Raw genomic sequence first — 17,898 nt, forward strand, 5'->3', positions numbered from 1 at the left:
TCTCTCTTCCTCCATCTCTGCGTCAACATCATCATCTTTCTCCTACAATCAGCCACCATGACTGATTCCTCCTCATCTGACTCCACCAAGTCCTTCTTCCACCCAGCTTTGGCTGTCTCTAACATCAAAAATCACATCTCCATTACTCTTGAGATGGAAAACGTCCAATATGGGACATGGGCGGAACTCTTCAAAATCCACGCCAAGTCCCACAGAGTCCTCCACCATATCATTCCACCGGAGTCCGGGAAAGAAAAGGTGCCCAAAATCGATGCTGAAAAAGAGTTATGGTCGACTCTTGATGCCACGGTTTTTCAATGGATTTATGCTACCATCTCTACTGACCTATTGCATACTATCCTTGAACCCGACTCCACGGCCATGGAAGCTTGGAATAGGCTGCGTGACATATTCCAAGATAACAAAAATTCTCGAGCCATCACTCTTGAGCATGAATTTTCTCACACTAATATGGAGGACTTCCCTAATGCTTCCGCATATTGTCAACGACTCACGATTCTATCCGATCAACTCAAGAACATCGGTGCTCTAGTCTCCAACAACCGGCTCGTCCTTCAAATGGTAGCTAGAGTCACTGACGCCTATAAGGGGGTGGGTACACTCATCCGTCAAAGCAATCCTCTTCCTCTCTTCTATCAAGCCCGTTCCATGCTCATTCTCGAAGAAACAGGCTTCACCAAACAGCTTGCCACGGGATCCGCTAATGCCATGATTGCTCGGGATTACGATGATAATCCCTCTTCTGGAAATAACCACCCAAACAGTCAGAATAACGATGGTAAAAGGCATCAAAACCGCAGCAACAATAGTGGAAAGAACTGTGGCATAGGTGGTGGCTATAGGGGCAGCAACAATCGAAACAGTGGTGGTTTCGATGGTGGACGCGGCAACTAGCAGCAGCACCACGACCAGCAGCAACAGTGGCAGCAACCTTGGATGGGGAATGCACAGCAATGGCAGTGGCCCTATATGCCGTGTCCTGTGCCTCCTTGTCCGTATCCAACTACTCCATGGACACAGACCAACACTCAACAGAGGCAGGCTGGCATACTTGGGCCACGTCCACCACAAGCTTACTCTACCGACGTTCAGCCCACTCCAACCGACATCGAGGCAGCAATGCACACACTTAGGCTCACTCCTCCGGATGCAAATTGGTACATGGATACCGCAGCCACTTCTCATATGACATCCGCGCAAGGTAACCTCTCATCTTATTTTAATTTGAGCAATAATCGTGGTATAATTGTCGGAAATGGTCATTCAATTCCAATTCGTGGTTATGATCATACCAACTTAGCTCTCTCCAATCCACCTTTAGCCTTAAAAAATGTTCTTCATGTTCCTCATCTTATCAAGAACCTAGTCTCAGTTCGAAAATTCACCATAGATAACTCAGTTTCTGTTGAATTTGATTCTTTTGGTTTTTCTATGAAGGATTACCGGACGGGGATGCGTCTAATGAGATGTGATAGTCGGGGCGAGCTTTATCCCATCACCACCACACCACCATCGTCTTTTGCAGCTTTAACTTCATCGATATGGCATGATCGCTTGGGTCATCCGGGAGCACCTGTTTTCGACTCCCTTAGGCAAAATAAATTTATTAAATGTAATGGACCGATTGAGTCTCATGTTTGTCATTCCTGCACTCTTGGAAAACAGATTAAATTGCCATTTGTTGCATCTCATTCACAAACATGTATGCCATTTGATATTATCCATAGTGATCTTCGGACATCTCCCGTTTTGAGCTCTTCGGGCCACAAATATTATGTTTTGTTCTTGGATGATTACTCTAATTTTTTGTGGACATTTCCCTTGTCAACTAAGTCTCAAACGTTACCCACTTTCTTAGTCTTTCGAAATTTCATTCGCACTCAATTTGAACGGGAAATAAAGAATATTCAATGTGATAATGGTAGGGAATTTGATAACGGTCCATTCTGGGAGTTTTGTAAATCTAATGGCTTGTCTTTTCGCCTCTCCTGTCCTCATACCTCATCACAAAATAGAAAGGCCGAAAGAAAAAATTCAAACAATAAACAACATGGTTCGTACTTTACTCACTCATGCGTTTTTACCTCCTTCTTTTTGGCATCATGCATTACAAATGGCCACCTACCTCTTCAACATTCTTCCTCATAAAGGATTAGCCTATCAATCTCCTCTCAAAGTACTCTATCACAAAGACCCATCCTATTCTCATCTTCGGGTGTTCGGTTGCCTATGTTACCCCATATTCCCATCTAATACCATTAACAAGTTTCAAGCCCGTTCCACCACATGTCTGTTCTTAGGCTATCCATCCCATCATCGTGGTTACAAATGTTATGATTTATCATCCAAGAAAATCATCATAAGTCGTCATGTCGTGTTCGATGAAACCCAATTTCCTTTTGCTAAGCTACATACTCCCTTAGATCGTCACCATTATGATTTTCTGGACAATGGACCCTCTCCTTATGTAATCCACCATTTAGCCTCGCAAAACATCCCACATTGCAGCGACCATACTACGTTGCCCACTGGTCCTAGCAGCCCACCACCCACGGCCACATCTGCCTCACCCTCAACTGCTACCGCCAGCCCCACTGTCCAGCCCCCGTCTGCCACCGTCCACTGTCCTCTCCCAGTCCAAAAATCGATCACTAGGAGTCAACATGGTATTGTCAAGCCTAACCCAAAATACAGCTTCATCACTCATGCATCCAAATCTCCCCTTCCTCGTAACCCCGTGTCTGCCTTACGTGACCCGAATTGGAAAATGGCTATGGAAGATGAATATAAAGCTCTTATTAAAAATAAGACGTAGGAGTTAGTGCCTCGCCCACCTAATGTGCATGTTATTCGGTCTATGTGGATTTTTAGACATAAAGAACACTCTAACGGTTCCTTTGAGAGGCATAAAGCCCGACTTGTAGGTGATGGCAAAACTCAACAAGTTGGCGTGGATTGTGGTGATACTTTTAGCCAGTGGTGAAACCGGCGACCATCCACACTGTTCTCAATCTAGCTCTCTTTAATGCTTGGCCTATTCACCAACTTGATGTGAAAAATGCATTCTCACATGGTGAACTCGAGGAAACTGTCTACATGCATCAACCCGTGGGTTTCCGCGACCCTACACATCCTGACTATGTCTTCTTACTAAAGAAGTCCTTATATAGCCTCAAGCAATCTCCCCAGGCCTGGTACAAAAGATTTGCTGACTATGTTTCTAGTATTGGTTTCACCCACAGCAAGTCTGATCATTCTCTGTTCATCTACCGAAAAGGTATTGATATGGCGTATCTTCTTTTGTATGTGGATGATATCATCTTAACTACCTCCTCTGATGATTTTCGCAAGTCTGTCATAACACTTCTCAACTCTGAATTTGCTATGAAGGATTTAGGACCACTCAGTTATTTCTTGGGAATAGCAATTACTCGTCATGCAGGTGGTTTATTTTTATCTCAAAAGAAGTACGCCGAAGAGATCATAGAACGAGCTAGCATGTCGTCTTGTAGGCCAAGTGCCATGCCAGTTGACACTAAACCGAAGTTAAGTGCCACCTCTACCTCACCATTTAAGGATCCTTCACTTATCGCAGCCTGGCAGGTGCACTGCAATATCTCACGTTCACGAGACCAGACATTTCGTATGTTGTGCAACAGATTTGTCTATTCATGCATAACCCGATGGAGGTCCACATGAATGCTCTCAAACGTATTGTGCGCTATATTAAGGGCACCCTTGATCATAGCTTGCATCTTTATCCATCTAAACCCACCACTCTCATTTCGTATACGGATGCAGATTGGGGTGGTTGTCCGGATACCAGGCGTTCGACTTCTGGTTATTGTGTATTTTTTGGTGATAATCTCATTTCTTGGTCCACCAAGCGCAGGCCACCATGTCTCGATCTAGTGCGGAGGCCGAATATCGAGGGGTAGCCAATGTTGTTGCTGAGTCTTGTTGGCTACGCAATCTGCTTCTAGAACTTCATTGTCTAATACGAAAGGCTACGTTGGTGTACTGTGATAATGTTAGTGCCATATATCTATCTGGCAATCCTGTTAAACATCAATGCACTAAGCATATCGAGATGGATATTCGCTTCGTCCGTGAACAAGTTGCTCGTGGTCATGTACGTGTCCTACATGTCCCATCGCGCTATCAGATCGCGGACATATTTACTAAAGGTCTTCCCTTGGTTCTATTTGAAGATTTTCGCGACAACCTAAGCGTTCACAAACCTCCCGCTTCGACTATGGGGGTGTGTTAGAATATTATGTAAATATTTAGTTACCATTTTTATTGATGTAAATATATTAGAAGAATATTTAGTTACCATTATGGTTAGGTGTATATTTAGTTACCTTCATTATAGCCTAGGATCTTTGTATATATACACATGTTGACAAAGATTAATGCAAGCAGATTATTACTTTCTTACAGTATTACTATAGGTTCATGAGAATACCCACCTAGCTAGTTTCATGTGAATTAGCTAAGGAGAGTAGTTAAAGAATACTTTTATGGCCTGGATTTTTCTGAGAGTAGTCAAAGAAAACCTTTCTGGTCTGGATCTTTCTCACCCATTGGGTTACACATCTCTCGTGATCCTACAAATGGACAGCCGTGACTTATGTTGTTCGGGCTCTCCAAAAATGTTGCCGCCCCCGTGTCGGATCCTCCAAAAAATGCGCTACTTTTGGAAAATAGATTGAGCAAGTGATACATGTAATGATATACTCCCTCAGTCCCAATTTATGTGATATTTTTCGCTTCCCGAGATTCAAACTGCATGAACTTTGACCAATATTTTGAGATGTACCAAATTAATATGAGAAAAGTTGCCACTTATAGTACTTTTCATTTAGTTTTCAAATATATAAATTTTAATCTTAAAATATTGAGTTACTATAATCCAATTTAGCTTCAAAATTTAGTCAAATCGACTCTCGAAAAGTGAAATGTATCACATAAATTGGGGCGGAGGGAGTATACACTTTAAAGATGGTTAGGTTTGGAACGGTTTTCCTCTAAAAGGAAACTAAGTAGGCGTTTGGCCTTGAAAACCAAATATTTTTCACTTTATTTGGTATTTTGGAGTTGGAGTTGAAGATGGAATTGTGTTTGGTTATAGTTTTTGCAAAGAATAATTGGTTATTTGAATGTATTAAAAGTGAAAAAAGTGGGGGGGAAAAGTGAAAAAAGTGGGGGGAAAAAGTGAAAAACAAGTTTTGGCTGTTTTCCAAATTCCAAATACAACTTCAAATTGTATTTGGAATTTTTATGGCCAAACACCATAAAGTGAAAAAAGTGAAAAAATATTCCGGAAAAAAGTGAATATTTCTCATGGACAAACGAGACCTAAACCGATTAAGTCGATTTTTCAAATACCGGAATCAGACCTAGTCAATTAAATGGATTTTTTATCTCTTTGATTTTTGTTGTTTTTTCGATTAATTCAACTTTTTTTTTTTACTTTTCTTTTTAAATATATGACAATATATTTTCAAGAACATGTTGGATCCAACATAACACTACCTAATCAATTACTCTCTAAGGGCAGAAGAAATTATACATGTAATCAAGTTAAATATGCAGCCTACTCGATATGCATTGTTCAAGAATTTAGCCATTTCAGCCAAATGATATTAATAGAACTTCTTACCATGAATTATTTTTTTTGTAAAAAATTAAGAGTTGTGATTTATCAATATATTTTGACGATATTAAATTATGATGGATAATTAAATGATTCAAAGGCAAGTTATTTTGAACATGAAATGCTTCTTAGAATTATCAAATAAAGGCTACAAATCAAACTAGAAAGTAAAGGTAACTAATTGGATTACTATAAAGACAAACACAAGGTAAATATATATATATATATATATATCGGTAAAAAAAACAAACCGAAAAAGTGTTGTTTTTTTTTAATACGTTCAATTTTTCGATTTTCCGTGAACCAACCATAGGTGGTGAAGTGTTTTATTCGGTGGCTAGAATTTGATAATACACTGCTTATGGAGTTCAAATCGGATAGTTTGGGGAAAGTGGGCTCCCAATTTTTTTTTTATTATTTTTTTTTTTTTTTTTGTAGCCACACGTTGTGTAGAAATCCCCTTTTTTTCCAGGTAGTTGCGACTTGTGAGGTTTTCTTCTTGGAACAGCAACCTGGTTGAAAGCAATAGTGATTAATTCCTACTGTTCTGAAAGCAATAGACAGACACTTCCATTATTGCAATTGTTTGATTAGTCAATATAAGAGCTTCATACAAATTTTGTCACCTTCTTTTTCCGGCACCTTCGAATTTGTTTTTATCTATGAACTAGTTTCTAAAGCACACACGTTACGTTTAGTGCCTTGTCAATATGTACCAAAATTTTAAAAGCCAGATAAATTATAGTAAAATTTGTGTTTGAGATAATTACTTAAAAGATAACATAAAACTGCTTCCTGAAAAAGAAAAAAGCCATAACGGAATTATATGCCAAGATAATGAATTTGAAAATGCACACGACATTATATTTTTCAATCTTTGTGTCATTTTTTTTTACTAATTAGTAGAAAAGAAATAATTCTCATTAATATACAACCAAAACACTTGCCCACATCAAACTTGATACTAAATTATATAAAGTTAATTTAGCTCCAGTTAGCGATGAAGACGGTAAAAGAAATTCACCATGAAAAATGATAGAAGTTTCAAAAGTTTCGTAGATAATAATTATGAAGAAACTTCAAGCTTTTCTAGTGAAAAATTCAAAAAAGATATTAGTTGCAAAATCATATAATCTAAAATCATTTATACACAAAAATAACACTATAATTCAGGGAGCAAAAATTGTTATTTTCTTAAAATTTTGTTTCTTCATCATGTTTTATGAGATTAAGGATATTTATAGCCAAGCTTCCAGGAGTCCAAAAGTACTTATTTTTTTATTTTTTGATCGTGCTTCTTTTTATACACATTGGGCAGCATAAAAGGATAAATTATCGTAAATAGTAATTTAAAAATTAGGAAAAACGAGATAATATATTGATACATAAGTAGAAAAAGAGGAAGAAGTCAATAAATGATAGATGACCTTGTCAATTTGTAGCTCACCTATGGTTTTGGACTTTTGGTACATAAAAAATCAAGGAACAAAAAATTATGTATTAAACCGCTAGAAAAATGTGGGTAAAAGGAAAACACACTAGATCAGGAGTTCCTCACAGCCATTTGTTTCTTATCAGCAAGTACAAGTCCTTAGGGGAGGGGCTCGGCTACATTAAAATTTTCTTGCTCCATTAATTATCAATACATGTTTAAATTATTGACATGTGTGTTTACCCTGAATTTGAATAATCAATTAAATTTGTGAATAGGTATAGGATACGTGGTTAAGCTTCAATCTATTAAGCAGAAAAAGATATATATGGATATGGTATGAAGAAAGTAATAATGATCAGAGATTCGTTATAGATTTATGTATCGAATAATATATGAGTATTGCTTGATTGAACAGATTTAAGAGATGAACACAATGAATCCGGACCAAATTTGATATTGAGATAGGGAGGATTTGTATATATTTGCTATTACAAGTATTATAGAATTCAAGAAGTCAACCCCCCCAAAGTAGGGCAATGACCCCTATTTATAGTATTGCTCCATGGGCTTCATACAACATGAGGTCCTAAAAAATAAAGAAAAACTCTAAAATGGATTAGGTTGGATTAGGTGGGTCGTACGGTCTGACACCTGTACGATTGACAGTTAAATATGGCAGGACGTTATCGACGCGTGGCAATCGCGCAACGGATCTCCCGGACCTACGACCACGATTCAAACGGACCAACGGCCACGATCGACTCGGCTATGGAGAAACCGGACCAAATGAGGATCTTCCCTCTCTTTGGTCCAGACATTCCTCCGGTCCAGAAAGAAACTCTTCGTACATGTGCTCGTCCCTCTCTTCCTTCGGTCTCTGGTCATACAATGTGTTCGTGGGAACTCTTAAAGGATGAGATCTTTTTTATTTTTTTGTTAGTGATCAACGGGAAAAATTACCATACCAACAAAGAGAACCAACAAATACCATACCTAAGGGAGTATCTAATCTCATAACTCTAGGAAGGGTGCTGTGAGGAAAAATTAGGCCTGCGGCAGAAGAAACTAATTACAGAATAGCCTCAATCTATTACAACTATGAACTTTTCTCCTATGCTTAAGCAGGTGCAATCTCTCTATAAGTTCCTTCTTTATCAGTGTCAAAGCCATCTCAGTATGAACAATTTGATGTTTAAAATTTTTCCAATTCCTAGCCCTCCAAGTATAATAGACAATTGCCCTCCATCTAGCTGCTACATGGATGCCTCCATAACTCTTCTAACAGGCTGCTCCTGTCCTTTACAGAAGATCACTAAATCATTAGCTGACTATGCTGACACATAGGGTGATATTTAAAATCTATTAATCCACTGACCGTTCATTAGTTTTAGTCCTCTAGACAAGTACTTCATCACTAGAACAAATACGAGTGGGGCATGGGGTCTCCTTGCCTCAACCCTCTCCTTTACGGGAGATCTTTTTTATTTATTCTCTATTATTATTGTTAAATTGTTCCCGTTAATGATAAAGTAATAATTAAAAAAAACACAAAATAAAGGTTGTATACACAGAGAGACATTTAAAGTTGACACAATTTTCATTTATACACCTAAATTTATGTGTGTTTCTGTTTATCACTTACACTACTTGAAATACCAATCAAAACGCTCTTTAGATAAAAATCAGCCAAAAATATAAGGTGTTTGTATTCAATCGCTTAAAGTGTCGAATTGTGAGGACATGTGTCATTTGTGTCCAAAATTACTTTTAAACAATGAATTTTAAGTAAAAAAGAAAAAGGGAAAACTGTTCTAGAATCGGTGTACTAAACAAAACAAGAATAGCATTCTCCGAATGAAAAAAAAAATAATCTTAATTTACACCCAATAAAAAATTCAGAAAGAAAACAAAAATTGAATAAGAAAGAAAGAAACTTCCTCTTTCCCCTTGTCTTATTTGTACCCATTTGCCCAATCCCTTCCACATGATTAACTGAATTACTTCCTCACTTTGTGCATCTTCTCCACCACACCCGTTTTTTTTTATTTTCCTTTTTAAAATTATGTACTATCAAAAATTGGAGTTCCACGAAAATTGTTTAGACCCAAGTTTAATTTCCTTTTAAGCTTTGAAGATTTTTTTTTATTGAGAGAGGAAGTTCACATGGCCAGAGAAAGAAAGAAGAAATTTTTCTTAAACACTGCCGAAAAAGAGAGAGAGAGAGAGAAAAGAGGTTAAATATAACCATTTTGAGCTGCTCTATGTGCCCCAAGAGAGTGAACATTTTGCCACGAGAAAGTGCCTAACTGGCAGTGGGGAAATTTATGCATTAAAAAAAGTCACTGAATTCATGGTAATCCGATTAAACTCGATATATTATCTAAAATTCATGCTATAAAAGTTTTAGTGCACTTAATTAAAAGTGAAGTTATTTACCTAGAGATTCGCCTCCGCTAATTGATATAAATTTTGGGTAGTGTAAATGGTCAACTAAATTTAGGTGTCTAAATAAAAATTTGTGCTAACTCTAATCATCAGGAGATTACACTTATTTAGGAAGGGGTTGCTTTTTTCTTATTTTGAGTTTGAATAAATAATTTATGTGCCATAAAAAGAAATTTCATTGTTTTAAAAATAGAAAATAATCATTATTTATTAAAGTTATCAATTGATAAAATAACTAACGGAAAATAAAGAGATCATTGGAATGAATTTTTGTTTCCTGTAAGTCGCTAGAGATCATTGGAATGAATTTTTGTTTCCTGTAATTAAATCGTTTGATAGAGTGTATAAGAATAGTGCTGAATAGAGTGTATTAGTAATGTTGTTATTAGTTAGACTGGTATTAGTGATGCTGACATTATTTCTTATTTAGTGTTTAGTTTGTTGTATTAGAAATAACATGCATTGTGTAATCCTTTTTTAAAAAATTGATTGTTTACAAAAATGTCCTTCATGTTGTATTATGTGAGGGACTTTGAGGGCAATTTTGTCCTTAATCATGCTTATGCATGCATTAACAACACTTGCATTGCTAATACCATAGTTTACTATGTATTAGTTATACATAGGATAATACCAAACAGAATGTGTAACTAATACTTGCTTTAGTTATGCATAGGTTGAAAAGGTGTACCAAACAAGATATTAATAATACATAAAACTAATGCAGCATAAAACTAATGCATCATTATTTTTTCTAATACCTCCTACCAAACGACTCAAAGTGGTCAATAAGAACACTCATAAGTTTAAGTATCTACACAAATTAAAATGTGTCAAATTTAAGTGTCGATGATACCCGCTATTAGGGGTGTTCACAGTTTGGATAAAAACCGATCGAAACAGAAAATCAAAATCAAACCGATTGAATAAACTGATATTTACTTAGGTTAGGTTTGGTTTGGCTTTGAATTTTTAAAAACTGATAATATTTGGTTGGTTTGGTTTTGTTTTACTAAAAGCGAACCGAAGAAAAAATCGAACCAAACCGACAAATTTTATACATATTTTTTATAATTATATATGTACAATATATTGGTTTTTATAAATACTTTTAAATAATTTATATAATTTTTAAGCAAAAGATTATTTTATCTCTAATAGGCTAATCAACTTTATGCTGATTTTAAAAAAGAAATCTATGAATTCAAACTCATTTATTCAAAGAAACAACTATATGAGATTTAACGAGATTTTTTTTTGTATTTCTTATAAATTTTATTCACTTAATTTAAACCATAAATCCTAAGACATTTTTTTCATAATGCAAGAAACTATAGCTACCCCAAATGGTAATAATAGATTATAAGTTGGAAAATGATAGAAAATTCTCTTCTAATTGTAGGAAAAAAAAAACATGAAAGAGAGAAATACCATTAATTTTCTTAAAAATCGAAAAACCGACCCAAACTGAACCATACTGATGGATATGTAATCTATTTGGTTTGGTTTGATTTTAATAATTTTAAAACCGACTAAATTGGTTTGATTTTGATTTTAACCCAAAACCGATCCAAACCGACCCATAAACACCCCTACCCGCTATCTACATTGTATCTATTACTAATTGTTTGTCTCATTTCTAATCATTGTTTATTAAAGGGAAAAGGGTCAAATATACCCCTCTATTTTAGTTTAATAGTTAAATATACCCTCTGTTAGTCAAAATAGATAAATATACCCCTTCCGTTAGTCAAAGTAGATAAATATACTCCTTCCGTTAAGAAAGTACACAAATATACCCCTCAATTGATAGAATCCCCAATTCCACCATTAATTACCCGATTTAACTTTAAAAAAACCCATGTCCGACCTGTCCTTACCTGCAAATTAAATTCTTTTCATCCAAATATACCCACCGCCACTACAACCGACCCAACACAACCACCACCACTATAGCCATCATTGTTTAGTACTCCCCCATTTGGTTGATCATATTTCGTCCTTTTCCTTCCTTTGGATCTCTGATGTGCTAAATGGCAACTTATGTTGCTCTTCAATCTGGTGTAGTATTTATAATCCTCTTAGACCTGTCATGTTATCTTTCAGATGCATAGTGGAAAGATTCAATTTCCTAGATTTGTCTGTGATAAAATTCGTCATTTTGCTGATGAGTGATAAGTGTATGAACTTCTTTTCCCGTTAGACATGAATTTGTCCTTTTGTTTTGGAAATTTTCCATTATCATGTTTATGAATTCATCTCTGAATCAAAAAAATTCCATAATATCTGATTAAAAAATTAATGCAAGGGCTGGAAATTTTGTACTATCCTCAATTGTCCACGTAAATTCCAATTTTCGCCCACAGTTTCATCCCTTCTGTTGATCATTTTATTGAATGTCTTTGTCCATGTGGTGTTTTATTGTTCATGATAATACTATATTTTTAATAAACATTTCTTGATGTTGGAAAAGCATGCGTGGTTAAATGATCTATGTACATAGGTGGCGGTGGTGGTGGAAATGGTGGTGATGGTTGTGTTGGGTCGGTTGCAGTGGTGGTGGGTATATTTGCGTGGAAAGAATTTAATTTGCGGGTTGGGATGGGTTGGGCATGAGTTTTTTAAAGTTAAATCGGGTAATTAATGGTGGAATTGGGGATTCTATTAACTGAGGGATATATTTGTGTATTTTCTTAACGGAAGAGGTATATTTATCTACTTTGACTAACGGAGGGTATATTTAACTATTAAACTAAAGTAGAGAAGTATATTTGATCCTTTTCCCTTTATTAAAATAAACAATCCATAGAATAACTAACAGAAAATAAAGAGATAAGAAATGATTTTTTCCTTTCCTGTGAAAGGGACATGAGTTGTGACAGTATCATTTTTTTAGCTTTCTGTTTTTATTTCTTTCAATTTTTCGCTAATAAAATTTAATCACAATAATAGAGAAAAAAATCAAATTAAATCTTAACCTTTAAAATTCACAAACTGTAGCATATTTAAATGGAGCGAAGCCGCTCCTAAGTTTAGATATCATATCTCCCTCCAAACTCCAAATCTAAAACTTTGCGAGAAATAGCCCTTTTTTGGCCTTGACAAAAATGGCCTTGGCACTTCAACTCCAACAAATCTTCCTTTCACCCACCCGATTAATTAACTCCCAACAACCAAAACCAATAATAGTAACTAACCCTCTAATCTCCCCTAATTTTACAACAAAAAGACCCTTACATATTAATGGCTCTGCCCAAAACGCCGCCGCAATTAGCAAGATTGACAGTGAGGAAGTATCGTTACCTCCAGAACTTAATAAAGAATTAATGCCAAAACACGTGGCAGTTATAATGGATGGGAATAGAAGGTGGGCAAGAATGAAAGGATTGCCAGTTGCATTAGGTTATGAAGCGGGTATTCGATCACTTAGGAAACTTGTTGAGTTGTGTTGTAAATGGGGAATTAATGCTCTTACTGTCTTTGCCTTTTCCGCCGAGAATTGGTCTCGTCCTAAAGTAATGTCTCTCTCTAAGTTCCCTTTTTTAAATGTTGTGTTGGGGTGTGTTTGGTACTTTTTTCAATTTTCCTATATCAAAATATTTTGAAAAATATGACTTCCCTGTAGGGAAAACATTTTCTTGCTTACTTAACAACCGCTAGAAAATAAGTCAGGCGTTTGGTCATGAAAACCTATTATTTTTTCACTTTATTTTAAATTTTGAAGTTGGATTTGAAGATGGAGTTGTGTTTGGTTATAGTTTTTGCAGATAATATTTGGTTGTTTGAATGTGTTGCCCTGAAGCGAGGCTCAAAACATGTTGAGCGTTGCGCTTTGCCTCGCTTTATGTGCGCTTCAGTGTCATCATCAAAGCTATAAGACATATTTTTCCTTGTCAATGAGCCTCTCTCGAAGAGGTGACACTAGATAATTGATAATTCACTTTATCGTAATGCTATTACAGTTTATTTGTCCACATATTTGTTATTCATCCTTATTATTATTTGTCTTGGACTAAACATCAGGGGCGGAGCCAGCCCTTTGGGTGCGGATTCAGCCGAACCCAGTAGCTTTTGTCCGAACCATATATTTGTATTAAAATTTTTGTCAAATATGTACAAATAATTAATTAATAACTCAATAACTTTAAAGAATTTGAACCCCGAACCCATAAGCTTCGGATCCTGGCTCCGCCTCTGCTAAACATAGATATATATATTTGTATTTTGCACCATTGCGTCTTTTTTCATTAAAGCTCACACTTTATTTGCGCTTTGTGCTTGAAGCCCCAACTGACCTTAGAACTTTTTTGCGCCTTTCGCTTTTGATAATACTGACTGATAGTGAAAACAAGTGTTTTCCAAATTTCAAATACAACTTCAAGTTGTATTTGGAATTTTCATGGCTAAACGCTGATTTCCAAATAAAATAAAAAATTCCTGGAAAAAGTGAAAAATTCTCATGGCCAAACGGGTACCAATTAATTAAGAAAGCACTTGTTTTCCAAGAAAACATTTTCTGGGAAAACGTTTTCCTTCATACCAAACACACCCTTAGTGATATTGGGTTTTGTTTGTGTTAGCTGTTGATCTTTTTTCTTTTGTGTTGATTATGTTATAGGTGGAAGTTGATTATTTGATGGGCTTGTTCGAAAGAGGACTGACAAATGAACTTGAAGAGTTTGCCAGGTAAACTTCCTATCACTTGATCAACGTTCTTAATTATGTTTCTCTAACAAGGGAGGATTTACCCAAATTTATACGTGTTTGGCAGACCCAAATCTTCTACTTGTGATATATAAACTATCTTGAACCTAGTTAGCAAAAAGAGTTCTGACGTCAAAACCCATAAAATTGAAACCCTGAATTCACCTCTGTTCTCTAAATGTTCGTAGTATTTTTTTATATTGAATTGAGGTTGTCTTTTGTCAACACTCGCGAACGATGTGTTTGTTAATGCTATGCTATAACGCATAACGGGAACTAATCCCAATAGACATTTCTCCATTATAACTCATACAACGTTCGGTTCGCAACATAAAACTCTTGATTACTAGTTGAAATCTTGCATAACTAATACATTTGCTTCCGGTATAAAGTTCTGCTCAAATTGCATGGTTCTTTTATTTTATGTGTGATAGAATGTGGACCAATCAAAATGTATTAGCAAGATAAAAATGTCTTGAGACGAAAATGCTCTTAAAGCAGACAATTCCGACAAAACAATACAATTCCGACAAAACAATCTCCAAATTACTTTTCACCGCATAACAAACCCTACATTATTATTCCAATGCATAGCATCATTGCATTATAATAGTATCATATAACTAGTCCGTGAACCAAATGACCACTTAGTACACAAAGCTTGATTTATAAGGCTATGGCTTTAGTAATTCTTGTTATGTGCTATACTACAATTTGCAGTATTATCTCACAAGTCACAAGCAGCCAAAAGCCCAATATTATTGCTTTTTTAAGATCATTAATTAGTTGTCGAGACGAATACTTAACATGTTAAGACTGGCTGATTGAAAACTGACTTTTATTAGTGCAATTGCTTTGGTAAGATCATTAATTAGCTGAAGTTACTGTCAAGATGAATGCTTAACGTGCTAGACTGGTTGACCGACAACTTTGACTTAAGACGCTCATTATGTTTATAACTGCAATTTCATTGGAACCAAATCTGATTTGCTCTACTGTCAAAATATACATATTTGCATAACCTCTCCTCTTTTTCTTCTTAGAGCTTTTACTTTGTGGTATTTTTATTGACTCTGTACGGTCTAAGGAGTTCCCTTATATGCTTTATTGGATTTCTACAGAGCAGGGATTCGAATGTCTATAATTGGAGACTCCAGCAAGCTCCCCAAGTCATTGCAGGACTTAATAGATAAAGCTGCAAAGACTACTGAGGGAAATTCACGACTTCACCTCGTTCTTGCAGTTAACTATAGTGGACAGTATGATGTTGTACAAGCTTGTCAAACCATTGGTCAAAAAGTGAAGGATGGCATTATCGAACCACAAGACATTAATAGTCTCCTAGTAGAGCAGGAATTACAAACAAACTGTATTGATTTCCCATGTCCTGATTTACTTATAAGGACCAGTGGGGAGCTAAGACTTAGCAATTTCTTACTCTGGCAGTTGGCCTACTCTGAACTCTTCTTTTCTCTTTCACAATGGCCTGATTTTGGAGAAGCCGAATTTTTGGAGGCTTTATGTTCCTTTCAGCAAAGGCAGAGGCGCTATGGTGGACAGAGTTCTTAGCTTTATGCCTTCAACTTTTGGATTAACTGTGAGGCTGAACAAATCTTATTAAGACAGTTGAAGGCCAGTTCTTCTGAGAAACAAGTTTGGGGTATGTTACAAATGTATATAGACTTTATTCTTAGTAATCTACATAGCCATATTTAGGCAGAGGCTATGGGTTCACCTGAACCCATACCCCTCTCCCTAGATCATATATATAGAAATGTCATATTTGTACAAAATTACTTCAATATATATGTATCACCCAAACTCAAAGTGTTCTATGGTGCAATAAATAGTGGGTGCACCTCTACAAGTGAAATTGATGGTTCAAATTCCATGCATGTCTTGTTATTTTTTTCTTTCTTTTTCTAGAATTGACCCAGGGAGTATTTTTTTTCTTTTTCCTTCTTTATTTGTTTGATTTATTCTTTGAAAATCCCAACTTTGACTGAAAATCTCTATTCTACTAACACCGTAAAATTTTGTGTAATTAAATCAAATGTCTATATTAAACCTAGTAGCAGTGGACGATGTAACATATTGTCAACCGGTTCAACTGATCCCAACATTATCGGATTTCGATGTGGAGTAAGATATTTATATGAAAATCACTAAAATTGTAAAGCAATTTAAATTTAAACCCATAATTTCAAAAGTGTAATGAGTTAATGGTAAGAACCTATAGGTTAATCATGTCAAATTAATGTAAATTCTAGATCCGCCTTTTCATATTAGTGCACCCATCCTTTTGATATTCGGAATCTGCCTCTGTATTTAGGTAGCAGATTTATGGGAATCCTTCTTTATTTCTTTTCTTAATTAGCGCCCAATGTAATGTATTTATACATTGCTTACCTATTGGAATAAGACAAGTTCTTCCATTCAACTACAGGACACTTAGAGCTATGTTGCTCGGATTCTCCAAATTTAATGACGCACCCGTGTTGGATCCTATAATGCATTTTCTAAGATCCAATACGGATGCAACAACATTTTTAGAGGATCCGAGCAAACTAGCTCAAGAGCAGCCGGTAATTTTGAGAAGTCCACTATTCATTTATCATTGAGCACCTGGATTGAAGTGATGTTGAGATATTACTATAGGTGAATACCCAACTTGTTTGATGTTAATAAGCTAAGAAGAGTCATCAAAGAAAACTTATATGGCCTGGAATTTTTCTGAGAGTAATCAAAGCAAACCTTTTGTGGTTTGGATTTTTCTCGTCCATTGGGTTGCACGTCTCTCATGATCCTGCAAATTGACAGCTGTGAGACATTTCATCTAGTAGCCAATTAGAGCTCTATCATGTCTCCAACAAGCACATGAGGGAGTCCGGAACTAAAATGCCCCCAAAAAAATCATTTTGAACCAAAATACCCCAACAAAAAAATATGTTACAAAAGTACCTTTAGCGTAGTAAAATACTGCGCTATTGCACTTCACGGAGACGGAGCCGTTAAGTGCTATAGCGCAGTATTTTACTGCGCTATACAAATGTTTCTCTCACCTATAGCGCAGTAAAATACTGCGCTTTAGGACTCCGCCATTTTCCAAAACATTACATTTTCACTCCTTTTTACGTAATTTATCTTTTTTACGTAGTTTAGCCGTATATTAAGCATGCTTTGAGATTCCGGAGCTTCAATATTTTATATAGAACTCTAGTTATATTTGTACAATTAATAAAATAGGCTCAACACATCAAGAATACGCAATACTTTGGATTGTCGTTTTAGTGGTTGAAAAGTGCTCGAAATCCTTTTTTATTTGAAGACTTGTAGTCATTAGCTTTAAGTTATTTATCTTTTAGGGTTTCGTCTTATTTTTAAATTAATGCTTAACTTTATTTCGAATGTGTCACATTTTTTTATTATCAATTTAGGATGTGAAACTATAAACAATAATAAAGACTAAGATAATATTTATAAATATGCAAAAAAATATATAATATTTACGATAAATTGTACAACACTAATGTATATACACTATCAAGGATGGGTCCCACATGTAGTATGCCGGAGACTATCCCTAGGCCTAAGGCTCATACCATCCCCACCACCCTCGCCATCGTCTTCATCG

At 35.8% G+C, this 17,898-nt stretch overlaps 2 protein-coding genes across 2 annotated transcripts; both read left to right on the top strand.

Annotated features, from left to right (window-relative positions):
• The first annotated feature begins 57 nt into the window (after positions 1 to 57).
• LOC132608249 (uncharacterized) lies at positions 58 to 915 on the top strand. The gene has a single exon (XM_060322304.1). It carries the CDS (start codon positions 58 to 60, stop codon positions 913 to 915), a length of 858 nt encoding a protein of 285 aa, XP_060178287.1.
• Positions 916 to 12,582: 11,667 nt separating this feature from the next.
• On the top strand, positions 12,583 to 16,159 carry LOC132607006 (cis-prenyltransferase 4, chloroplastic-like). The gene is made up of 3 exons (XM_060320789.1): positions 12,583 to 13,075; positions 14,179 to 14,246; positions 15,386 to 16,159. Exons 1-3 carry the CDS (start codon positions 12,668 to 12,670, stop codon positions 15,831 to 15,833), a joined length of 924 nt encoding a protein of 307 aa, XP_060176772.1. The 5' UTR covers positions 12,583 to 12,667; the 3' UTR covers positions 15,834 to 16,159.
• The last annotated feature ends 1,739 nt before the right edge of the window (positions 16,160 to 17,898 follow it).

This window comes from Lycium barbarum, chromosome 8, assembly GCF_019175385.1.
Source record: "Lycium barbarum isolate Lr01 chromosome 8, ASM1917538v2, whole genome shotgun sequence".
Lineage (NCBI taxonomy): Eukaryota > Viridiplantae > Streptophyta > Magnoliopsida > Solanales > Solanaceae > Lycium > Lycium barbarum.